The sequence below is a fragment of the Tyto alba genome, unplaced genomic scaffold (genome assembly GCF_018691265.1).
Source record: "Tyto alba isolate M040663 unplaced genomic scaffold, T.alba_DEE_v4.0 Super-Scaffold_1000006, whole genome shotgun sequence".
Taxonomy (NCBI): domain Eukaryota; kingdom Metazoa; phylum Chordata; class Aves; order Strigiformes; family Tytonidae; genus Tyto; species Tyto alba.
This window is the reverse complement of record NW_024881272.1, coordinates 22,182,788-22,209,701: the sequence shown is the minus strand read 5'-3', so window position 1 is coordinate 22,209,701 and position 26,914 is coordinate 22,182,788. Positions and strand designations below refer to the sequence as shown.

Below are 26,914 nucleotides of genomic sequence, written 5' to 3'. Positions count from 1 at the left end.
GAGTGTCACGTGAGGCGGGGCGGGGCGGGGTGGGCGGGAGGAGGGAGTCGGGTATTGCGTGTTGCGCTGCGCTCCGCTCCGGGCAAGTCTCGCGCGACTTGGTCTCGAGCTGTAGGTGCGCGAGTGGGAGCTGTGCCTGCGGCGCGGGGACTGCCGGGAGCAAGGTTGGCCCGGGGGGCGGTTGAAGTGGCGTCAGTTGGGTGAGTGCGTGAGGGCGGTAATGGCGGGGGGCCCCGGGGCAAGCGGCAGCGCCATGGCTGCGGCTTGGCCGCCTGCCCGCCTTAGATTGCGCCTGGGGAGGCGTTTGGCGCTCCGATGCTTCTGTTCCTTCCCGACTGGTCCCTGGGCTGTCGGAGGAGCGGGCGGTGGGGGTAGCAGCGGCGTTGCCCAGAGCGAAGGGGGGGGCCGGGCCGGGCCTTTTTCCCTCCACGGTGTGGCCGTGGCCCATGGTGGGGCTCCTCGCAGTGTCGTGCCACGGTGCCTCTCGTTGCGCGGTCGCCTGGCGCTGTCGGTGTACCCGCGGTGTGACGCGGGACAGCCAGTGGAAATAACACAAGCTCCGTTTTGGGGGGGGTAAACCTCGGCGTCTAGTGGTGCAGGCTTTAGGGTAGCTGGAGAAGCGCGGGGCTCCCCGTGGGACTTGTTCCCCAGCCGGCTCCCGGGGCAGTCTGTCCCCCCCGCCGCGCTCTGCCCACCTTGTCCCTTGGGCCGCGGCCCGCCGTTTGGTTTCAGCGGCTTTTGGGCTCTTCTACCGCCTCGCGAAACTCGGCAGGCTTTCATTTTTCGGGGGGGCTTCATTTGCTTCCCCCTGCAGCGTCCACGATTGTTTATTTCTTAGTTGCAAGTGGTCACAGCTATTGTATAGTTTTCACAATCGAGGGGGATTTTTTTTCTTGCTTGCGCAAGCACAAGCTTTAGTGAAAAATTGGAGCTTGTAGTGCTTTAATCTGGGCCCTGGTTAGGTCCTGTGACCTAGTAGGGATGAACTGTCATGCTGAATACGGATGACAATGTTGCAAAGGCTTCACGTCTAGATAAGGTCATAGAATATCTACTTAGCTGTCATAGCCGTAGAGACTAGATAATACCAAAGGGGAACTAAGCTGTACATCTGCTTTCTGTACTATTCCTAGCAGATGCTTTGCAATTTTTGAAAAAAATATTTATATGCATTGAACTGTAGTTTCTTTACAAGTTTCTGGATTACATAAGAGGTTTTTTTAAACACGTGTGGTTTTAAACTGAGGTGTGGGAGGTCTCTTCCAACCTAAATGGGTCTGTGTTTCTCTGTTGTCTGTACTTTTAATAAAGAAACTGGTGTTCTGCACTTTGCCTAATTTGGGGCAATATACAGAGAGGGAGCAACCCTGCTGAAGTCAAAATGCATCTTGCTTTCTTGTCTTTTGGCCAGCCTTGTAGTTCCATGCTGCCTTAAGAAGTTCCTGGATTTTCATTGGTCCCTTCAGTTCTGACTGTTTATAAATGGGATCATTTTAATGGACCTTAAAACAGTGCTGCTGCTGAAGTCAGATTATCCTGCATCACTAGTCCAGATAACTCCACCAAAGAAAGCTGAAAACACATGCTAGATTCTTTGTTCTTTTATAATACTTTTGAAGTAGTATAGCTCAAAAGGGTTTTAAGATAAAGATATGCTACAAAATTAAAATTCCTACATGCTTCTAGGCAGATTACAATGTATAATTAGAGCTAGGTGAAACTTGCTGCTGAGATACTTCTGCTGAAAATGCCTGTTCTGAATAATTAGCATATACTTTACATTAATATAGTTGTGCTAGCTGGGCAGGAGGCAGGGGGGCGAGGAGAAAGTAAAAATAGGTTTGAAAAGTGGGAACTTCATTTTTATGCTTGACTCTTTGCTATTTATTTTGGTATTATTTACAGTAATTTGACTTTGAACCATTTTTTCATTTCCTTTGTTACTGAGAATTTGGTTATGTATACCAGTCATGCTGTGCAAATAAGTTAAGTTGAGCAATAGTAGTAGACTGTGATGCATTGAAGCTACTGGCTATGTCTTTTATGGCTCTTAATGTACTACAAGATGTGGAACGTCTATGTACTTCGCTTTTTATTGTTATGAAATGGGCTAATGACTCTTTGCTAAGTTCTGTGAGACAAGCCAGTAGCTGTATAATAACATTAATGATGTTTTTAAGCAGTTATAATGCCTTGGGCTAATGAAAACACTTGTCTGGTACTGTAAGTGTTCTAGTTGTATTCATAAACAACTAATAAGTGAATGTTAATTCTGGAATTTTTATCAGCTTTTTACTGCTGTTTGAGGTGGTGTTTCATTTGAAAGCTGAGAGATATTTAGTATATATATGATTCCTCAATCTTTCAAATTCTTGAACTCACTGTATTTCTTAGGCCTGTCAGATAGTTAGAACATTAAATTTAAAAAACTACAGAGGAGGAAGATCTTAAATATTGTCTACTGTATAAATATTATGCCCTTATTTTCACTGTTAAGTTGACCTAATGACCTTTATCAACAGTTAGAGTTGCTTCTATCTGAATTCCTAATGATAGTACTCAGAACCTATCTCCTAGAAACCCATGTCTCTTAAGCTCTCTATCTCCATTTCGCTTTATTAAATGATACTTCTGTTGAGAAAATTATCCCTATGGGATTACTTCCTTCTCTTTGATTTCTTAATGGAGTGGGGTAAGGACCTAACCCTTTAACAGTGCTAACTGCAGTATTCTTTTAAGTGCTTTGCTGACTTGTTACAGCAGCATACACTAGGTTATTCTGCTTTCTCACTTGCAGAAATTACTCACTGCTCATTTTCTCTAATCTACCTTCTCAGAAATTAAATGTAGTGGATAGGTAAGCAGATATTTTCACTGTGCTGCTGGATCATGAGAACTTTGGTTTTGCTGTTTAAAATAAGCCTCACTTCTACAGTAACTCATTCTTACTAAAGAAGGATGTGTGGTAATCTACAATTTATCTTCCAGAATTTTAATAATTAGATAGTAGACAACATAAGAGGTAAGAGAGAATATGGAGTATTAAAATGTCTTTCAGTTTTTCTTTTGGAGACTGGAGGATGGCGTCTCCCATAGTTAAACTTATTAGATAATGATATTCTTCATGGTTTTCAGGCCATAGTTGTTGCTTTTTCCAGTAATTGTCAGACTAGAACATTCTGGTAGATACAATTACTGAGAAACAGATAGTTTAAATGAAAAATCTCATAAGTCAGAAAACTTTATGTATAGTGTAGATTGTCACACAAGTAATGGGAAGTTCTGGGAAAAAACAAAACAACACAACTTTTTGTTTTGTTTTAAATCAAATATTGTGTTTATGAAGGAATCCTTACTTCTACCGAAAAGTACCAGAGGCGTTTATAAATTAGCTAGTTCAGGTATTGCAGAAGTGTACATGTAAAAGTGTAGAACTGACCCAAATCCTCTGCATAAGCCAAGACACTTGCAGTGCATGCTTGCATTTAGTTCTGTTGTTGGGTTGTTTGGGTTTTTTTCCACTTTAGCAATTGACTTCAGCTTTGATCTGAGGTGACCAGACCAAAGAGTAATGCAGTCCTGATAGAAGTGGTTCGCTAGTACAGGTAAGGAGACCTCTCACAGGATCATAAACTAAAGGATTACATTTCTTAGAAAGTTGTCTCTGCAACTCTCTGGGTAGTGTGTTTTGTTTAGCTTTGCCTCAGTACACTAAACACCTGTGTAGAAGTGATTATGGTCTCTCAACTATCAGAGGATAACCATTGTGATAGCTTTACATCTACTTCAAGTCATTGCTGGTGTGAGGAAATTTGTAATTAGTTTCTGATGATTTTATCACTTGGGAGATTTAGATCAACTGATTCAGATCCCAGCTGTCAGCCAATGCTCCTGCACTGGGAAAGAGTGCCCAGGATCTGCAACGTTATCAGTAGAAAACTCCATTAACTACTGAGAGAATATTCAGCATGTGCTCTATATCCAGACAACTGTTGATCTATCAGGAGCTTTCATATTTACTACATGTGCACTGAAGTAGTAATTACAAATTTCAGATCCACAATTTGGATCTGAAAGAGAAAGCATTGGTGGAAAAAATGTAATATTAAAGCATAACTAAAACTGTCTACAAAATCTATACAATACTCATAGTTAAGCTCTCTTTTGAGATGATGGGCAAGGGGAACAGTTTTTCGGACTGAAATAGTAAAATTACTGTGCAGAATTTATCTACTCAGGATTATCCAAGTGATGGCCAGCTGTGTCTTTCTAGTCCACAAATATTCCTGTTATGCTTCATTCCAGACAAATGCAGAGGCATGGGCTGCTGCTGAGGAATTGGAGGGGGTAGGAAAAAATATTTGTGGGAAAAGAGGAAGGGCAGCCTGCTTTGCTGCAGCTGCTGTCACATCTGCCTTCAGTCACTGATGATAACACAGCTTTCCTTTTGGCTTCTGGGGAAGGGCAAGAGTGGATTTGCTCCCTAAGTCCCTATCTGGTCCCTTGTGTACCTACTTTGCTATAGTAAGTTTCAAAAACACCTAAGTCTTCGGAGTTTTTGGCTTGCATTTAGTCACTCTGCTTTTATTAGCAAAAAAGTTTTACTGTGTTAAGTATTTGAAGAAAAGATGGGTAAATATGTGTTCACTTGTCTTGCACATTTTACTCTTGTGAATCTAATTTTGTATGTATTTGATTTAAAGCTGGAAGTGGGTTGGAGCTGCTGAAAGAAAATTTAATAGTAAAACTTAAAAAGGAAGAAGGGATTTTTGTCCCAAGGTTTCTGTTGCGGTCTGCCAGCAAATTTGATTCTGGGCTTGAGGACAGTTGAGCAATAAAGGATTAATATGACCTAACCTCTAAAATTTTGACTAGCTTACAGAAGGCTATCAAATTGCATTAGGCCACCATTGTGTTAGATGTGTCACAAATACAGAAGGATAAATCAGAGAACATGCACTTCTTCCTTAAATACAACTGAAATACACAATGAGGCAGTGTGGGTCACCCTATAGAAAGAATGTAGTGCAAAAAGGCAGCTGGATAATATTAGTCAGCATGATAATGTGGTCATCAGTCTTCAGCATCTGACTTGTTCAAGGGGATTGGATATTTTTATGTGAGTATCATGGGAAGGAAAGCTTTCAGAGCCTGGAGAATTTGTTTTCTGTTAACATCTGCAAAACTCCCAGATGGGGGAGAGAAAGTGTGAAAGGTCTTGCTGGAAATAAATTGGTGGATGGAGCTTGGCATGGAAGTTGCATATGAATGGGGATTAAGTCAGAGATGGGGTCTGAGGGACTTTGAAAGGGAGAACAAATAAATAATGCAATAGTAGCTGTAGGGAAGTGTCTGCTGTATCCCTCTAACAGCTGAGCACTGAAGAATGTGTGTCCAAGTCCTGTTAATAAGTATGTAAATACATATTTTGTTGAATTAAGGAAGTGATGTTCAGAATTCTCAACTTGAAGTGGGAAAAACTTGATTACTTTAAAGAGATGGGTGCCATAGTAGTATTCTTTCTGATACTGTTTAATTACAGTTAACTGTATTTGTTAATTTGTGAGTCAGAGCACCTTATTTTTAAACAAAGTGTGCATATATCATAGTGTCAATTAAAAAAACTAGCATAGAAAGGTAAATCTCTTCTGAGGGCTACGAAGGAAAAATGGAAGAGGTGGTTTAGAAGCTCAGAATGACTAATCCCTTTAGTCTATAAAACCATAATTATGACAAACTAAAAACCCCCTTAAAGTTTATTGTAAGGGTTACATGCATGTTTTAGGAAAATTACACATTTGCAGTGAAGTTTGTGAATGTTTAAGGATATTTTTTCTTTAATAAATCAATTTTCAAAGGCACCTTAGAGAAACCTGTTGTTTAACTGCCCCTTCAGTATCTATTGGTGGTTAAAAGTATCTTGGTATAATCATCAGTCTAGTTGCATTTAAAATGACCCCTCCTTAACAATGGTGTGTAGACTTGGAAAGGGATGAATGAGTGATCTCTGAGATTAACCCAGCAACAAAAAAATCTGTGATGTGGATGTCATGATATGACTTAATGTAAAGAACAAGAAAACAGGAGGTTCTGTAAGTTTAGCTTAAACAAACAAAAACCCATACACCTGTAAACTTTTTGACTATGGATTGGTATTTACTGCAGAGAATATAAAGAGGAGATCTTTTACTTCATTTGTACAGGTTGTTGGCTGTTAGGATTACATCATATGAGTGAACTGATTTTGTGCAATGTTTTCATTAAATGTCATGGAAATTATAAATTTTATTTGCAGATGTCCTCTAATTCATCACTGTTACTTGTACTGCATTTTTCAGAAGGGGCAGGGAAAAGGTTAAAAAGAAAACATGTTACTTCCTACAGTTAAATGTCTTTCTAGGATTTGCTACCATGCAAAGTTTGAACTTCTAGTATGAGTTTGAGGGAAAATTTTCATGAAACTATAGGATTTCTGTAGTCATTAGTAGATGTGATGCCGAAATTTGCTATCACTTCAGAACGCCTGGACATTTTTTCTGCTTAATTGTTCATCTGTCCATGTTGTACCTTCTTTACCTTTTAGCTAGGCATGCACCATTTAGTCTAGAGGAATAAAGTCATTTAAGAGATTAACTCGAAAGTAGGTCTATTAAGCTCCTCCCTTCCATCTTCTTTTCCCAAAAATATTCTAGGTTGACTAAGGAGGAGAAAAACAACTAAGCAGCCTGATTTGAACTATGTAATGTTGTTGAAACATTTGAAAGACTAATGAGCAACTATTTTGACTCCTGTTACAGCACATTCTGATAAATATAATTGGGGCTGCCTGTATTTCTGTCTTCTGTAGGTGAACAGAAATACATTCTTATTGACTTGTGTTCTCCTTTCAGGTTAAATAGAGTTGTTCTGATATCTCCTTTCCAAATTCCTGTCTTTATACAACAGTTTGGTGCGTGTGTTTTCAGCCTTGCATGTAAAACTAGCTGTGTGAATCAGAGCAGCTGGGTGGGATTTTGACGAGCACACTCTGGAAAAAGCATCTAGTGTGACCATGTCCTTTTGCTTATGTAAGAACAGTGTCATCACATGTCTACAGCAAAAATGTGTGCAGTTCCTTATTTGGTAATGCATTAATAACCTTCATCTTGTTTGTGTATAACAGCAATTAAAAACAATACACTGTAGCTGATTCAATTTTCCAAGTGGATTTCTTTGTTTTGTAGTTCCTCTCTTTATCAGGACAGAGAAAACAGTGTATTTTCTTTTGTAAACTATTAATTTCTGTCATTCTTACAGGAAAAAAAAATTAACCAAGTGTGGATAGGGATTGTGCAAGCATCTTCCACTGACCTTTCATCCCCCCTCTTACATCTAACCCATAACTACGATCAGTATTGTGTTTATTCAGTTTTTTCTCTCAGCTGTTCTGTTTACTGATAACTTTTTAATTATGTCAGGAAAAAAAAGATCTAATACTTTTGCAAGAAGTAAAAATAACTTTCAGGCATGACTTGGGTCTGTTCCTTAATTATGGAACATGACTGAAGTAGGGATAAAACTCTGGATGAGCCTATCAGTCTTCAGTATAAACCTGTAGACTATGTTCACCATTAGGAAAATAATTCTATAATGTGTTATGGTCCACTAATGAATGTTCCAAACTAGCAGTGTGTTTGGGCTGTTGGTTTTTTGTTTGTTGGTATTGTTTTTTTTGTTTTGTTTGTTTTGTTGTTGTTGTTTTTTTAATAGAATGAATCCAAATACTTAGTGATAGGCTGAGAACCACTGGAAAAAAAGACTTCACATTCAGATCAGATCACATCTGAGTCATGCCAGTGCCAATTTATCAGAGATTTTTAGCAAGAGCTAACCTCTAAGGACTGTCTTTATTCTACAGGTGCCCTGTGTTCTCTGCTGCTGCCTCATTGCTGAGACAACAGGTTGTTAAGTATTTTTTTTTTGGTGGAAGAAACCCTTTAGGATTCCATTGCTGGGAATGAAGGAATTGCTACTGTAGTTAAGGTAAACACCAGTAAATTGTTATAGGTGGTGGATAATCTCCCTTTTCTACAGGTGAAAGGCTAAAAGAGGAGCTGTTGTATGCTACTTACATTGAAATAGGTATTAAATGAAACGGTCTGCCCATCCTAATGTTTCCTGGGTGATACGGTAGTTGTGATAACTAACCTTATGTAGGATATTGAAATTAACACATTTAAAATGCCTTTAAAAAAATCTTTTTACATTCTAGTTTCTTGAAGGAAGTCAGCAAGGGTTATTGTGGAAACTAGCACTGTTTTTCCATTGTCCTTTTCCTGTTAATCAGTACATAGCACTACTATTAGGTCACAGAAGTTCTCCTACACCAGCATTCATTTGGTGGAAGAACTGGTAGGGAGCCAGTCATGGTTCCCAGGGTCTGAGCTGGCTGGCCTTGTATCCAGTCTCAGCTAGCCCAGAGCAAATGTTACTTTGGTTTGTGCCAGCTGGCTCTGCTTGGTGGGGTGGGGAATGCTGGACTGCAGAAGTAGCAGAGTGAGATGGCTATTCCGTGTCTATACTTTTAGGGAGATTTCTGTCCCTTCTGTGCTGTAAGAGTGGGGCTAAATCCATTGAATGTTAATGTTGAATTAAGCCTCACTTTTACTGAAAACAGGAATATTAGAAACATCTTTACAAGTGTTACTAAATACCTGTTTTTTTAAAAAGTCTGTTTATTGTAAACAACACCCCTCTTTATTTCACTCAGATGGAAAACAATACAGATATACTTAATATTTATTGCATATTTTCCAAGGTTTATATAATAACCAGATCTGCAGGTAGGAAAATGAGGGTAGAGGTTTACACATCTCTTAATTTTTTTTTTTTTTGGTGTGTGAATTGCCTATAGGCAACTGATACCTTGTTTCATAGGAACAGATGGAGAGGTGGCAGGAGAGAAAGAAGAGGCAGCATGGTTGCAAGTAGTACTCTGCCTGGATTGTAATTTCAAGTTAGTTTTAAGTAATATGCCTCTAGTGTGTCTACATTTTAAAAAAGCCCAAAACAGACAACCAACAAATACCAGCCTCCAAAAAGCCCAAATCCAAAAAGGCTTCCACCAGCCCTCTTTGGCAATACTAATAAATGAGTTGAATGTTTTTTTTGAAAACATATACAAACCAATACTCCAGTTATATGACAAGGAATAAAGAGTACTCCAACACTTTTCTTCGAATGTGTTAGTTGGAGCATACCTCTAGCACTTGACTGAACCCATACATCTGGACAGCATTTGTGTGTCACTGAGGTTGATTAGAGTGCCGTTGCTGACATTTTAAGCTTCTGTGTTAGAAAGTGTTCATTCTACATGAACATGGAAGTGGCTGAATTGCATTATGTTGAAATTTTAATGAATCTAATGAGAGTGCTCATCTAGAGAATACTGAACTGGTTGTTCATTAAGTGGGTGGTTTAGCCCAGTAATTTGCATTTGAAAGTGGCCATAAGTAGATTCCTCAGGGAATGTTAGAATAAAGTTTATGCTTGGTCCTCTTTCTAACTTTCACCTTCCTAACTTCCAAGGAATTGCAGCTCAGGGAATTCCCACCCTGTCTTCTCTGTCAAGAACCTTGCAGTGAATCTCTTCTATAGTACTTTTTCAGTCTCCCACTGAAACCATTTTTGAGTTTCCAGTGTCCTTTGGCAGGGAATTCTATCACTTTTAGAACTTAATTTTATTGTTGAAACTGGCTTCTGCTAGTTTCACATGGTGGCTCTGGCTTAGATGTGAGTAGACCGTGAACAGTTCATGCTTCTTCCTTTCTCCATCCATTGTAGACCTCTAACTTCTTTCTTTTTTACAGACTGAAGAACTCAAGCCTCCTCAGTTGTTTCTCATATGGAAGCATTTGCATATCTTTGATCGTACATATTTTATGGTCCTCCAAACATTTAAAAAAAAAAAAAAAACCACAAACTTGATTTTGGGGAGTTTGGGGGAACAGAACTGCACAGTGTTATGGTGTAGATGTACTATTAGTACTCTGCTGTTCATATGATACTATAATAATGTTTTTTGGTTTGTTCTCTATTCCTTTCCTGTTACCTCCTAACACTTCCACTAGTTCTTTTTCCTGACTACCAATCCATCTTGTATTTTTTGGCACTAATCAGACTTAATCAATACATTTTACCTTTTATAAACAATATCGATTTTGTTATGTGGCTTACTATTCATGCTGAGAAAAGTGTAACATGGAAGCCAATGACATACGTATAACGCATAGGTATAACCGATAAAATACTATGATGTGACAATATTGAAAACATATTCAGGGTCTGAGTATGTTAGCACTTGAGAATCTGAAAGACTTTTATTGCAGCACTATGTTGCTTCTTAAAACAATTACCAGAAAGGCTATAGAACATAATACATTCAAATAAAAGGCAACTGGTGTTGAAGGGAGACAGTGAACAATTATGAAGCCTTAAAGTGTGCATCATATTTAATGTCTTTACTTGTTATATAACCAACATGGGAAGGTTGGTGGCATGGGTGTCAGAAACCTGACTGGTACAGTGTGATAAATGTGTGATTAAGTCTAAGTCTTCATTTGCATATGGGCTGTTTCATGACAGAATTCCATCAGTCGTGGATAAATTTCTGAGTGATAGCAGTCAGAGCCAAAAATAGTTAAGACAAAAATCCAGTCTTATTATATGTAAAATTAAAAGGAGGGACTTTCACTATTATATTTTTCTGCTTTTTTTTTTTCCCCCAAACTGGTAACTTAGTAGTAAATAGTGCAGAACCTGTCAAAATAGAACATTTTCTTGGGGGAAACAGAACTGCAGGTTTCTTATGAATTTGACTTTTTTTTTTTTTGGTAACAACAGTGAGAAGATATTTCTCCTTGCCAACACAGTACACTTTTCCATATAGATGTTTACAAAAGTATGTATGGCAAAAAAGTCGTTAATTTACTTGAGGTTTATAAGAGTGAGTGTGAGTCAGTATTGTGAGGGAACCTGTTAAATGTTTTGCAAGATTGGCATTTTTCCTGGTTGACCAGTCAACTTGTTCTGAAGAAGTATCCTTTTACAGAAATTCGTGTGGGTGGGAATTGAAATGGACTCTGAATCTAAGTAAGGAATTGAAAAGCATTTGTGGAATCTGTATTCTTTCAGATGAAGGAAGCTATAATCTGTAGATGAAAATACTTTGTGTGTGTGTTACTTTGTGTGACCATACTTTGGATGTTTCCTTTTGTTTTTCTAAGTGCAGTCTGGTACTTGACTGAAGTAGTTAATCACACCATTGTGAAGTAAGGGGGAGTTAGTTGTGTTTTCATCAATGCATTACATCATAGCTGAGTCCTAAGAACTTTGCTTACTTGCAAGATGATGTTCATTACTTCTCAGCCATGGAAAGTTAAATTTGGAAAATTCTTCCAAGTATATTTTTGTTCTTCAGCTGTAGTAGAGATTGTGACTTAGTAGACAGGAATCAGGTATGAGAAAGCAATTCTTTACGTTAATGACATATAAGTTTGTTATGTTGTGATGAAGGATCAGTGTGCATGTGTTGCTAGTGTCCTTGTCATGTTTTTGAAGATAGTTGTAACCATATTTAATATAAAATCTACTTGAGATTTGGATTGGTTTGTTTTCTTTTTTCTTGTATTGCATGTACTTCTATGTAGGTCATATATAGTGGGAATAATAATTTTCTGAAGAGAAAAACCCAACCCTATAACTTCATATATAATTATACAGAGTTTTAATGTGAAAATATAAATGACATTTTCAGTTCTGCATAGCATTTCTAGCTTTTGGTCTGTTGTTACAAAAGTAACAAAAAAAACCTAATTAAAAATTTGCTAACAGTGCCTGCTGTCTTGTCATGTAGATTTTCCAAATAAAATCGAAGGATACATGAATCACAGGCTTGAAAATTCATTTTGAAAGTTCAGAAGTGGTAACAGTATATCTGGGTGATAGCAGTATGCATTTTGAGATTTAACATTGGAACTTGAGCTCTAAATTCATATTGACTCTGGAATGTATATTCAAAGTAAGCTTTCCCACAGGAGACCTTAAAAACACGTTCTTTGGCCTGTTCGCAGGAGTATATATTTCAGTAATATTATAAACATTGTTTTGAAACAGATAGTGCCAATATAAAATAGAAAATATTTTTGTTGATGATAGGGCTGGTATAACTTAAATATAAAGAATTTAGTTGTCTTGGATAACTCTGTATCCTGCAGTTCTGTTTAATATTTCTTCTTGAACCAAAAATAATCAGACCAGACCTTTTCCAGACAATACTATTGACTTTTAAATATAGAAAATATAGTAGGTATGTGTCCTATGAAGTACTGTTTCACCGTGACTACATATATGTCTAATGGAAGACAGGTATTTTTGTAAAGCATGACTATACTTATCCCACTACATTTCTTCCTTTTTAACCTGTGAGGAAATCAAAAGTCAATAAGTCATTTTAATGTAAGCTTCAGTTGTTAGGGAATTGCATTAAACTGCACTGTTGCATGTGCCTTAGGAAAGAAATTATGATAATGTAGTACACAAACTGGTAAATGCTTTGGGGTGCATTTCAATTTGAGTCTTTTACAAGTAGTGTGTCTCAAAGACACAGTGTATGCAATATGAAAATACAAAGTAAGTGTGCCTAGCTGCTCAAATATGCTCTTTAACGAAGTTAATGTCACTATCTATTGTAACTTCATAATTCTATCAATTTAAAAAGCTTTTATGTGGTATTATACTTTCTTTTATGATTATTTATTTAGATGTAAAATCAGCTCCAGAATCCTTATGTACAATGAACTTTTTACTTTCATTACAGTAGCAGCATGTTCCTACAGATAACTGAAGTAAAACTTTGATATATTTGGGTAATTACTTGGATATAAAGTGTATGACTAAATTAAGCTTTTCTTTTAGGGCCATTGGCCGATTAGGAAGAATTGTTATGCTCTGCAAGTTCCACGTTGCATTTTCTGAAATTAAAATAATTTCAACTATTTGTTGCTTATGTTGTAAACTCTAAAACTTATTTTTGTATATGAGACCAGCTACTGAATGTTTCCATAATAAAACTAATGAATTAATGAGTGGTGTTTGCATGTACAAGTTCTTATTTACAGTTCAAAAGTATAAATGTAGCTCAGTTGACAAATATATACAGTTAAAGATGATAGGGAGAAAAGTAATTGTCAAAATTCTTTGGAAAAATAATGGAAGATCTTAGGGGAAATTTTACTGTAGATGGATGTTCTGTCTTCAAACCATTGTAGACAAATGTCAATTTATTCATTAATATGTTTGCAAATATTCTGATGCTTAATTGTGAAAGAGACTTTTCTGGGGAGGGATTTGGCTCCTCTGCCTTGACATTTACATGCACATGTGTATTTATAGTTGTGATCTGTCTGGAATTTGCCTTTGTGGTTTTGTTTGCTCTTTAGCTTGCTCAGTGATCTAGTCCTGTCTTTTTCAGTTTTGTTTCTGAGGTTTAGTAGGTGAGGAATATGGAAGAAATAGCTTAATTTAAAGGAAATAATGAGCATGTTTATTCAACTTCACATACTTCAGGGAATAACGACACTGTTCTGCTTAGAAGTTTTTCCTTAAAAGAATCTTACACTGGTGCTAGTTTATGATTAATCTAGAATTTGAATTCAGTGTAACTTACAGTGAATGTTTCTTTAATTTATTTCAGTTGTTCTTATGAGGGCTTCTTTAAAGAAAGCAGATAATTCAAAGTTAATATTATCAATGCAACTATTATAAGACCTGGAAGTTGTATGACCTTGCTCCCACTGTTCTGCCAAACTTATGATGTACAGCACTTGTCCATATGTACGTGAATTAAACTGTGGTTGTTCAGAGAATAACGGGAAAGAGATTTTAAAGCAACAAATATTTCACTGAAATACTAACTCAAGTGGAATGCTGATTATGAATAGTCAAACTCAGGCTCAGAAGTGAAGGTGATCTGTTGAAGGAACAATTTCCAGCTTCCTAGTGTATATTTCCCAAAAATTTTTAGATTGAAAAAGAAGTCTTATATTACAAAAGTGAATGTCACTGTTGTTTTTGATCAAAGAACATAGAAAATCCTCTGTGGAGAAGAGTGGGCTTATATTAGGCAAGTTCTGTATTGTTTTTTAATAAATTGTCTATTTGGCTTTTTAGTAATTTGTTACAGTTTAAGATGCACCAATTTTTTTCCCACGTAACCTTACAGAGCTCAAACTGAAATTCCCATTTTATGTGTTTGCTTTTTAATTTGGACTGTAACAAATAACACTCACATAAGGAAGCGCTGAACAAAATACAGGCTGCTAACTTTCTCAGTGCATAATAAGAGTACCCTGAAGTAGCTTATGAGCAGGAAGACAGGTCTGAGACTGCCTGATTTGACAAAATAGATTTACAGAATTGGCTATAAGCAAAAGCTTCATAGACACCATTTTGATACTACAGTGATGATAAAAGCTTTCTTCTCTGTATGGCTGAAATGGAATGCAGCTGTTGCATTTGAAGACTGTGCAAACAAAGAACTGATGGTATAAATGGTTTCTTTATTTATAATGTGATATATCAGAAGTGTGGATGTGGTAGAATGAAGAAGAATGGTAGCTAATTTAGGTGGGGTTTTTTATCTCTTGTTTTTGAGGTGGCATCACAGCCAAGTATGTTACTGGATTTGTACGTCTGAGAAGTTGCTTAGCGCTCATTCAAGAACAAAGTTTTAGATTATGGCCTTACTAATTTTATAGATATGTAATTTATTGGCTTGTTTCTGGGAGGCTTGAATAAGTTGCAGGGTATACTTACTACTGCTGGCTTGTCACAGCTGAGGCCAGCCTTGGTTACATAGGATCTATCAGGTTATGTGCTGTTAATGCTCCCTAAACAAATCAAATCACAGTAACTACCCCTCTTAAGTAAAAGGTAAAAGTCCAAATAGAGGACACATCCCAGTATGCTGCAGTTAGAACTGTGTGTGAGCTGGTGTGTGTACAGTGCAGGTGTCTCCTGGTACTTGGACCCAAGGTGTCAATCTCTGAAGTGAGTGAAATGCAATGACTCAGGGAAATGGGCTTACAAACAAAATGCCCAGTGATGTTTCTAAGTCCTACTACAAAGGAGGAAGACCTCAAGTTAGAAATGCAGAAACTGGTAAAGAACAAAATAATCCCATAAATGAGTTAATCTGTTGCACACTAGGTGATGACCCTATCTATTTTTGTAGGGGACACATTCAGGCATTTAAACAACCAAAAAAATCTTATTCAAACATATTGAAAGCGGAATCTTTTCACAGTCTAGAAGAGTTTTTTAAATTCTTCCACTTCTAGGTGTGTACGGTAACAGGGAAGATAGGACTGTAGCAGTAAAACTAAATATATAGTTTTTCTTTTAGAAACTGTTTTGTTTTCTGTTTATCTGTGCTTAGTTGTTAATTAGCACTACAAGATCAAAAGATGTGAAAACTTGTCACACTTACCAGATGGATTTCACTGTCTGAAGAAGTGCTGGTATGATTGGATGTACTCAAATGATCATTAGCATGTTCACTAGATATTCATCCTGTGCATGCTAGTATGATACAATAATAATAATAATAATAATAATGTAAGTAGAATGTTTTAAAGAAGGATAAAAAGAAGTGTGTGATTAGTAAAAGGCTAGCTTTATTCCATGTGGAGCTCAACAACAACTTCATCCTTCAGCTGTAAAGATAATTGGTTCTGTAACCCTGTGGCTCCGAATGTTCCCCAAACGCATGCAAGACCTGAGAGATTTGGTGGCAAGGAGAGCTAAATCCTTATTTCAATACCCTTTGGCCTCTGATACATTTGAAACAGTAACTACATATCTCCAAAAGCTCTTGCTTTCTCAAATATTTTGATGGAATCTCAGCTTTATTCTGCCTTCATCTTTCCTACCCCTATTGTAAGGGGAATGTGAAAAAAAAAAAAAAAGGGGGGGGGGGGCAAATCCTGGATACATTGAGGGAATCTAGTCAATTCTATTGCAGAAATTGGAAAATAATAGATAACAGTGTAAGAAATAGATGGATGACCCATGGGTTTGGTTTTTTTTTTTTTTTGAAAAAAAGTCCCAAATCTTTTTCCAGTACTTTGGTTAATGAGAAATTTTCTGTCTCTTCTCATCAGCCCTCTTTTAAGTTAGAGCAAGTTCTGGAAAACAACTTCAAATGTAATGCTCCCTGAGTCAGAAGGTTAGCATTCTCCACTTGAGTTTGATGGTTCCTTGATTGCTAAGTGCCGAATTTTTTTAAACTTCTTTATCATTACAAGGAAGGCAATTGAGCCTAATTGTTTTCATACTAGTAACTTCATAACTGAGCCTAGATATGTCTTCATATGGGTAGCTTCTAGCTATGACCAAAACTGGTGGATTTTAATACTTTGTTCCAGGGAGGAGTTATTTTTCAAGCTACCCAGTCTTGAAGTTGATTGCCAAACTAACAAGTAGGAATAATTTCTTGATCTATAGCTCTTAGCTAATATCCAGAAGAAATACTGCAGGCTGAAACTTCATACCATTCCATTTGCAGAGCATGAGAAATAGTTCAGCAGTAAAATTTGTACTATATATTGTAAAGTAAATGTGTAGCAACCAGGTAGTTTTCTGTTATTAACATCTTATCACATAAAAGATATTTACTTGATATATTGCCATACTTGTATAATAGTCATGATGTTGCCTTTTGTGTAGGAGGAGGCCTGGGCAGGGAGTAACAGTTTTGGTCTGCTTTAATTGAGTGGCTTGATCTGTGGTAAAGTGAGTGGTGTTTTTTGCTCAGACTGGATTTCTTACTGCTTAGTAGTACATGGCTGCAGTCAATTGTGGTTGTGCGTGGGTTAATTTTATTTTTAAAGAAATGAAGTTGTGTTTTCTGAAGCTTTGTAGTTAAATTGGGAGTAAAATACTGTAGTCTTTGCTGGAAAGATTACAAATTCATGTTGACATACTTAGAAAACAATTACATGTACAGCTGTCTCTATAGAAACTGTGAAGTAAAATTCTGTAATTACTTTACATGGGCTACTGCATTTCTGTCGGGGCACTTATGTCCTGAGAGCTGACTGGGTTCAGCCCTGGTGGTGAAAGGCACTGTATCACACTATTAAACCTTTAAACTTTCTAGTTGCCTGGGAAGGGAGGAAACAGAAGTTCAGCATTTTCTGTGTGTATGTGCTGCGCATGCGTGTGTGTGAGAGAGTGAAAGCTGTGCAGGCTGTTCAGCTGGGGCAGTCGGGGAAGTGACGTCCTGTATTATTTGTCGTTCTAGAAAGAGCGGAGACACGTACTGTAGATGGGAGGACTCTAAAGAGGGCTGTGTCCTGTCCAGTGTGTATAATTATTTATAAATGAGCAATGGGGGGAGGAATGAAATACGGAGAAGCTGTCTAGTGTTTCTTTAGTGTATCGGAGAGTTTGCTGATTTGTTACAGTTCTGTTTGTTTCAATTCCAAATTTGATTTTTATTTTTCCTTCTCTAGCATCTGTACGTTGCTAAGACACTGGACGCTGCTTGCTTTATAGCAAGGAAAATCTGAATTCCTCCAACACTCAGGATGGGGAAAGATTATTATTCTATCCTGGGAATTGAAAAAGGGGCTTCCGAAGAGGATATCAAAAAGGCTTACAGAAAGCAAGCGCTTAAATGGCATCCAGATAAGAACAAATCTCCCCACGCAGAAGAAAAATTCAAAGAGGTTGCAGAAGCTTACGAAGTCCTGAGTGATCCCAAAAAGAGAGATATTTATGATCAGTTTGGGGAGGAAGGTATGTATGTCTCTGTCATACTCTGATTGGTCACTTTTTTAATGTTGAATGAAGCAAAATAAACATAGATGATGCATGAAAACAACATGACAAACAACAACATGTTGATTTTTAGGCAGTGTATTTGTACTGCTTGGAAGTTTGACTCATCAGCTTTTTAAATGTAAAATGTAGTGCAGAGTTTTAATGCTGGTCAAGTTTTAATTTCTTATTTTAATGAGTTTTTATGTTTTTTAAAAATCTCAAATACTCGACAGGCAAAAAGTTACTGAATTTAAAAAGTTTGTATGACCCATAAATGGCTTTCTGTCTTTGCTTGCCGTAGCACTTCTTGAGGTGCAGCTGAAAAGACTTGTATTCTTTTTTTGAATTTTTGCTAAAGGGCAGTCTGCTTGGTCTAGGCAGGGCAGTCCTTCTGAGCAGAAGCCCAGGTGTCCAGTCCATAGTTGTCCTTGGCTTCTTGCCTGGAGAGGAAAGAATTTGGCTGATGTCATGAAATACCAGAACAATTTTTTAGCTTTAATTGTAAACAGTGATAACATGCCAAGAGAATGAGGCCTCAGAAATGTCATATTTATCCTAAAATGGTTATCTGGAGAGGATGACTTTTTTTTTTTTTTGACTAACATGACTTTTAGTCTTATGATTGAGCAACAGAGGAAGTCACTAACATCCCTCCCCTTAAATGTATGGTATCAGAAATTCCACATGAAATAATTACTTCTGTTGTGATAAGTAGGTCCATTCACTCAGGGCCATGTTTTTTGCTAATATAAAGGAGGACACGTAAATAGCAGTACTTTGGGGAAAATTGCGGGTTCCTATAAATGCATAATAAAATTTGGTCCTCTGTCATCCATAGGACATAATGCAATTTTTAACATCCATAAATTCATGTAGAAGACCTTCAGCTTCTACAGAGGTCACAGGGGTTTTTTGTCATTTGTTCCAAAATGTTCAAAGCTTTAGTGCTGTTACTGAAACATGCTAGGAAAAAAGTGTTCATGTAGATACCACAGGCCTTTGTTGCCTCTTAGGACTTTTGCCTTCTTGCACTTCTTCCTTCTCATCCTCTGCCTCCTTTATGAATATCATTATAAACCTATTTACTCTGTGGATTCATTTGCATTTTAGATTCCTGTGCAACAGCTCATCCCAACTACTTTCCCAAAATACCATTTTAGTCACTTCTACCGAAAAGCTTGAAGTAAAGCATGTAAAGCAGTGCAGCCTTTGGTGTCCTAGTATTGCACACTTCAAGAGAGAGGTTCAAAACGTAGATTTTTATTTATTTGGGGCGTAATATTAAACCAACATATGAACTTTTAGAATGGTGAACCTGTAAATACTTCTTGATGCCTCAGTTGCTCTCTCAAGTCTACACTTACATCTGAGAGTGTAACTAGTAGTTGTGCAGAAAAGGCAGGGGCTGGGGTGGGAGGAAGGAGGAAACCTCAGTGTTTTTACAGCCAGAAACTTGATGTACCTTCAGTAACTTTTGGCTAGCTATTCCAGGAGGTGTCCTTCCACTATTGCAGATTGAATCTAGTGATCTGCTTGTTTGACATTAACAGTACTGTGACAGAAGGATGTACTGCATGTTGTGAAGAACTTTTAATGTGGTCTGGTATTGAGATTGGGAAAGCATTCCCATTCTAATGTCTGCCTTGGTTACTGTTGATAAGCAGTATTAAGCTTATGCATAGAAGGTGTAATACATGCTGAGCTGCTGTAAGATTTAAAAAAAAACAAAAAACAAACCAAATAGTACAAGTTTAGAAACAGAATTCTCTTGAAAACTTTGAAAACTTTCAGTCTTTCATCTTAGAGGTTTGAGAAGGTATCCTGAAATTGTCAGTGTAGGAGAGCAGTATTACGAGGAGATACCTAGAGATCACCTGTTGGGAGAGAGGCATTTAAGAAAACTGATTTTAGCTGGGTTTGGAATAAGAGCAGGAAATGCAAAGCACTGTCCAGTGAGAATTGTAAGGGAAATCTCATCAGGAAGAAATGAGAGGTAGATAGATCTCTTCATGTGGAAGATAGAAGAGAAAGAACAAAACTATTTGAGAACATTCTGATTTTTTGCACGGAGATGGTGACAGTATATACAAGATTTTCTGTACCCAAATGGGACTTAAGAACTTCCAAGCTATATTTTATGGCTGCATTGAAAAGAGTTCCCAGGTTTCTCACCTACTTTATATCACAGAAACACAAGCTGTAATAAGTTTGGGATTCTAAATTGAACATTAAGGAAGCATATGGCTGCTTGACTATTGGCATGTTACATTTTACTCAGACTGAATTGTAGGAAAATAGAGGTAAAACTAATTAGCACTGAGTTAAAGCTGAGCTATGGAGACTATAGAAAATGTTGCATATGATACTGCATAATTTTCTTAGAAGTGATCTTGAAGAGGAATGCAACTCCCAGAATAAAAAAAAAAAAAAAAATCAAACAGACCTGTCTTCTGTTTTAAGATGCTAGTTCTTGGAATAACTGGCTTCAATCATATGAAATTAAATTGGCAGTGTCAAAATACTTGTTCTTCTGAAGTAGAAATCATTCTAGAACTTCAGCAACTTCATTGCTGATGATGAGTCCTCATTGAAAAGGAGACCTTTCACTCTAGTGCAAAGGCATTTTTGACTCATCAGTTCCGATATCATTGTACTCTACAGTAGGAAAGCTTATGTTAATATTCGATTTATTTTTAACTTTGCTTATTTGTCTTATGTAGGTCTGAAAGGAGGAGCTGGAGGACCTGATGGACAGGGTGGTACCTTCCGGTACTCCTTCCATGGTGACCCACATGCTACATTTGCAGCTTTCTTTGGTGGCACAAATCCTTTTGAGATTTTCTTTGGAAGGAGGATGCCTGGTGGCAGAGACACTGAAGACATGGAGGTGGATGGTGATCCTTTTGGATCCTTCACTAGTTTTAGTATGAATGGTTTTCCAAGGGAAAGGAATACAGTTGGTAGCCAGTTACGTCGTAAACAAGATCCCCCTGTAATCCATGAACTTAAAGTGTCATTGGAAGAGATCTATCATGGCTGCACGAAAAGGATGAGGATTTCACGTAAAAGGCTTAACCCAGATGGTAGAAGTGTCCGAACAGAGGACAAAATTCTTACGATTGAGATAAAAAGAGGATGGAAAGAAGGCACCAAAATCACTTTTCCAAAAGAAGGCGATGAAACACCCAACACCATTCCAGCTGATATTGTTTTTATCATCAAAGATAAACCTCACTCTCACTTCAAGAGGGATGGATCAAATATTATCTATCCTGTTAAGATCAGCTTAAGGGAGGTAAGTTTCTCTTTTGGTAGAACTCTAAATGTTTAATTCTGTTACAGTATGATACAATGACTATGCTGAATAAGCTGTAGGGCAGCAGTAAAGTTTTGTTTGGTTGTTGGGGTTTTTTTTTTTGAAGAGTTTCACTCTTGCAAATTTAATATATGGCTGCAGAGCACAGTTATTTATAGTGCAATGGCTGTTTTGATAAAAATAGAGTATTATTTCAAGCTGTTTGCTGTAGTGGTGGAAGAGAATGAGTCTTTAAATCTTCACTTTACCTTTCAAGCTAAATATATATTAGGCTGAAGTAACAAACACAAATACAGTTAACAAATACATCCAACATAGAATGCTCCTTACTGCTTGATATGATTACTGCTTCTATAGGACAAAGTAGAAATATCTTAAATATTTTCACTGCCAACAAATTCAAAGTCTGCCTTTTTATGTCGTAAGTTATTTCAGTGTGATTTCAAAGTACATAGAGATTGATTTCATGAGGATAAATTATTGTGAACAGGTGTTACAGGAGCTATATATAACTACAAAAATGGTATAGTTTTTTAAAATTCTGTTCCAAGTCAAAACGCATTGGCTTTCAAAAGGAAAAATCAGAAAGACAACTGAGCAGAGTTCTTAAGGGTCTGAAGCCTTGACATGGTTATCATTTAATAGATAGTGTAGCTGAATGTGTGTGATGTGGTTCTTCTTCTTAATTGGTATTAGGTGGAGAAATAAATTCTTGCTTGCACTATAAGCTCTTCGTGTACATTTATGAGCTCCCTTCTTAAAGGAATCTTAACTAAAAATACATTTGAAGTGAAGTGCCTAAAATAGGATGAGGGAGGGAGAAAAGATTATATTTAATATTGATGTGGGTAATATAGTTGCTTCATAGATAAAAGCCAATTTAGACTCATTGAATTGTTATGTAAATTGGGCTTTATCAGTATAGACTAAATGTGCTGAATCAGGTGAAGCTGGAGGAATCAAAATGGTATAATCAGAGATCCTAGTAATGAGAACAAATGTTTGGATAAAGCAGAAGGTCTGTGATTTTTTTAATTTTGGTGCACCAAAACAGTTGTTTTCTTTTCTTAGAGCATCGCAAATACTAACCTAAGATGGCTGTGAAATTTGATACACCTCTGCTTATAGACACTTAAATGTTGTTCTGCAATTTGATATAGTATAGGTTGATAGTATATTAGAGTAAACCCTTGTGCAATGTAAACAAACAAGAAATGGAACAGGACTCTAAATTTCCAGTGTAAACTGAGAAGCTGCATACCTCTAGAGGTATGAGTGAAGAGTTCTCTTGGTGCTCAACCAGCTTATTATTTGGTGAAGTCTTTGAAGGATATATAAGCTCAATTATCCTCCAGTGGCCATAGCATAAGATTGATAAATTCTGTGATATTCAATGACAAATTGAAGCCTTCCCTTTTTAAGAGAGGAACATTGTATTTGAATTTTGACATCTTAGTAGAATACAGTGGAAATACTGTTTAGAATGCCAGTCTTTTCTAAATAATCCAAATTAAGTTATAGGTACAAGTAAAGTTCTGACCAATTTCTTTTTCTCATGATACAATCTTTCTTCAGGCTTTGTGTGGCAGCTCTATCAATGTGCCAACGATAGAAGGAAGAACCATACCCATGACAGTAAATGAAGTTGTAAAGCCTGGGATGAGAAGAAGAATTATAGGATATGGTTTACCGTTTCCCAAAAATCCTGACCAACGTGGAGACTTAATTATAGAGTTTGAAGTAATTTTCCCAGATAACATTTCTCCAGCATCAAAAGAAGTACTTAGGCGAAATCTTCCAGTTTCATAAAATGAAGACTGTGTATGTCAACTGTTTAAATAGGACACTGGAAATGCAGAAGACTGGCAAGTCTGTGCTTTAAAAGTGCAATCTGTAACAACTAGTGGAATATTTGGTTTTTTTTGTTTGTTTGTTTTGTTTTGTGGGATGGGTGGGGGGGAAATACTGTAATGCTGCATGAGAAGAAAAGGGTTAAGTACAAGTCATACAGGTGGCTTCTGCAGTAAAATTTACAGGGAAAACCACTCATTTTACATCTTCCTAATCAAAAGTTTATTCATTATTTTGCCTAATATAAAACATAGTCAGTTTTTACTGATCAGTCACCGCATATTTCTGATACAGTACTTGAGCCTCCAAGTACTTTATTTTTTATCCCTACCCTATCTATAACATTATCCATTTATAGAGAAATTGGAGATAGTAGTAGAAATACACAAATGTATAAATATTTTAAATAGCAAATAATGGAAGTTATCATTTTGGTATGTTGCCTTCCACTGCACAAAGCATAGACTGGGAAAATCAGCTTGGACTCCTGAACTGCCCCCCAGTGCAATTAAAGCATTTTCTTTATTGCCCCAGAATGTGAGGACTGCATTGTGAGTCTAGCAAAGGGCACGTGGCTTGTGGAGCAAGAATAGCTGTTTGCTATGGGATAGTTTCTCTGCCTTCAGGCAGAACAGCAAGAAGGGATTCCACAATTACATAAACAGCAAATGGTGGGCCTGCTGTCAAATGGGACAGGGAAGCTGGTGACAAATGACATGCAGAAGGCTGAGATAGTTACTGCCTTCTTTGCATCAGTCTATCAGTAAAACAGGCCTTTGGGAGTTCCATGCCCCTGAGACCAGAGGGGAGATCTGGAACCTCGGTGCTGGAGGATTAGGGTGCACTTAAACTGGAAGTCTGAGAGCCTGACAAGTTGCACCCAGAAGTGTTGAGAGAGCTGGCTAGTACCATTGCAAGACCACCCTTAATTACCTAGAATGGTCATGGAGACTGGGAGATGTACCAGTAAACTGGAAAAGAGCAAATATCACTCCCACCTTCAACAAAAACAAGAAGGAAGATTTGGGGAGCTACAGACCAGTCGACTTCACCTCAGTCCTTGGGAAAGTGATGGAGAAAATCCTCCTGGAAAGCATTTCCAAACACATGAAGGACAAGGTGATCAGGAGGAGTCAACATATATTTATAAAGGGAAAAACGTGCTTGACCAACCTCATTGCCTTCTACAGTGGGGTGACTAGCTTTCTGGATGACAAGAGAACAGTCCACATTGTTTACTTTGTCTTTAGTTAACAGACTAATAAAGTACAGGTTAGATAAGCGGAAAGTGAGGTAGATTAAAAACTGGCCAAATGAGTGGGCACAGGAGGGTATAATCAGTGGCACAAAGTCCAGTTGGAGGCAAGTGAGTAGTGGTATAGTATATGGCTCAATACTGGGGCCAGTATTCAACATCTTTATTAATGACCTGGTTTATGGGATGGAGTTCATCCTCCGCAAGTTTGCAAATTGTATAGAACTAGAAAGAGTGGCTGGTGTAACATTAGATGATGTCCTGCCTTTCAAAGGGACCTCAGTGGGCTAGAGAGCTGGACAGAGGATTCTCACAAAGTTCAACAAAGTGTTGACAGCGAAGTCTTGCTCCCTGAGGAATAACCCAAGGCACTAGTACACCCTGGGAGCTGACTGGCTGGAAAGCAGCTTTGCTGAGAAAGACCTTGATGTCCTGGTGGACAACAAACTGATGGTGAGCCAGCAATGCACCCTTGTGGCAACAAAGGCCAAAGCTTTGCTAGAAGGTTGAGCAGGGGATGATCCTTCTTACCTACTCTCAGCACTGATGAGGATGCATCTGGAGTAATTTCCAGTTCTAGGCTCCCCAGTACAGGAAAAAGACAAGCTTACTGGAGCGGGTCTAGCACAGGGCCATGCATGAGAGGCTGAGAGAGCTGGAGCTCTTCAGCCTGGGCAAGAAAAGGCTTGGGAGGATCTTATCACTGCATATAAATACCTGATGGGAGGGAGTGAAGATGGGAGAGTCAGGCTTTTCTCAGTAGCTCTCAGTGACAGGACTAAGAGACAGTGGACACAAGTTAAAAGACTGGACATTCCGTCTGAATACAAGAAAACACTTTTTTACTGTGAGGGTGGTCAAACACTGGAACTGTTTGCTCAGAGAGGTTGAAGAGTCACTATCCCTGGAGATACTCAAAGCCTGACTGGACGTGGTCGCAGGCAGCCTGCTCTAGCTGACCTGGCTTGAGCAGAGATCTTGGACTACATGATTCCAAGAGGTTCTTTCCAACCTAAATGATTCTGTGAACCTGGACTTGCACTTTTCACGAGACAGTGGTATGGGCCATGTTCTGCAAATGAGGCTTAGCCCAAATATGGGTGGTACTGATGTGACAGCTTGAATCCCTAGGGAGTAGGTCTATGCTCGAGTGGAAAGATGCACGAAGAACACTAAAAGCATTTGGCTAGCACAGATATTTAAAGATCATGCTGATCTCAATTATTGTCAAAGGCTGAACTTTACTCCCATGAAGAAGGAAAAGCCCAGGTTCTAGCTAAAGGGAAGTTTGCTTAAGACACAAAGTGGGATAGGGTTGCCCATAAACTTTCATATGCTTGTATTGAGTCCTTTTTGAATTTCGAATACAAATTACTTGTCTGGAGTTAAAAGGCACATAGGGAAATGGAGAGCCCTCTGTAATAGTCTAGTTTTATAATATAGTAATAGGGCTGGTTCCCTTGATTGTGGCATGATTTTGGTGAAAGAAATGCCTTGTGGGCGTGATCTGTTACTTGAGTTTAAAACCATATTACAGTGCTTTAACAACACTTTGAAAGGGGTTTTTTTTGGTTTGGGTTTTATTTTGTGGTTTGTTTTTTTTTTTTTTCTTCATAAGAAAATACGTAAGATTTGCTGTAAGGCTTTTGGAAATTTAGTTACCTTCTCTGCTAGGTAACTTAAGAAATAGCAGTGTTATCTTTATATATGTGATTTTCTGCAGGTAAGTAAATCATATGGAGGTTGGGATTTAATTTACAATCACTTTTTAATGAGCACAAGAAGAATCCCATTTCTATTACTCAAAGGAATAGAATTTCTAGGAGATACTGTTAGAGTCAGGTTTTCAACTGCAGATCTCTTCTTAACAGTGTCAGTTAGTTGTAGTCCTTATTCTACAAAGAACTTAACAATTGCTGGAGCAGTATCACAAAGGGAGAAAATTTGCTGCTTAGTGCTTATGCATATCGTTAACACTATATATTATTGTTTGTTCAAAAAACTTCCATTTCAGTATGTTCCATATTGCACTTCTTACGTGGTTTTTAAGTAAAAAGTGTAAAGTTGGGTTTTGACTTTCTCTTTGTTATGATGGCAGATGCTATAAGCTACAGAACTTTAAAAGCATATCATCATAAAATACCTGTTTGTCAGTTTAAAAGCTAATGGAATTGAGTATTTTGTAATCCAGGATCTTGTAACCATAGTCCAACTTGTTAAAAAAAAAGTTACAGCAACTAGGACTATTTTTTGTAACCATCTTCAGGTAAGAGGATTAGTGTTAAATAGAGGAATTGCAGTATCTTGTGTATTTAGAGGTGTATATATATATGTATAGCAAACTAAACTTTTCAAACTGTTTTCATGCTCAAAATACAGAACTAGAGGACTGGTATGAAATGCTTGTATTTCTTTTCTTATGGAGAGGCAACAAAGTATATGTTTCAGAAAAAAACACATGGAATTACTTCAGAGTATGAGAGGGAGCATCAATATCTATCTAATCCAGGGGTCACAAAAAATAATATTTTTCTAATTAAAAAATGTGCTTAAAAGCTATGTTTTAAAAAACACTTTATTTAATAAAGGCTGCTTGAGAGAAGGAAGCAAATACTCCGTCACCTACTATA

At 37.6% G+C, this 26,914-nt stretch overlaps 1 protein-coding gene across 3 annotated transcripts; it reads left to right on the top strand.

The window, feature by feature from the left end:
- Positions 1 to 79: 79 nt before the first annotated feature.
- On the top strand, positions 80 to 26,684 carry DNAJB4 (DnaJ heat shock protein family (Hsp40) member B4). 3 transcript variants are annotated; one of them, XM_033000676.2, is made up of 5 exons: positions 80 to 200; positions 7,898 to 8,022; positions 17,553 to 17,838; positions 20,583 to 21,157; positions 22,754 to 26,684. In XM_033000676.2, exons 3-5 carry the CDS (start codon positions 17,628 to 17,630, stop codon positions 22,985 to 22,987), a joined length of 1,020 nt encoding a protein of 339 aa, XP_032856567.1. In that variant the 5' UTR covers positions 80 to 200; positions 7,898 to 8,022; positions 17,553 to 17,627; the 3' UTR covers positions 22,988 to 26,684. The 3 variants fall into 3 exon arrangements, with proteins under 3 accessions (XP_032856567.1, XP_032856566.1, XP_032856568.1); XM_033000675.2 differs by lacking the exon at positions 7,898 to 8,022; XM_033000677.2 differs by lacking the exons at positions 80 to 200; positions 7,898 to 8,022 and adding an exon at positions 17,156 to 17,400.
- Positions 26,685 to 26,914: the final 230 nt, after the last annotated feature.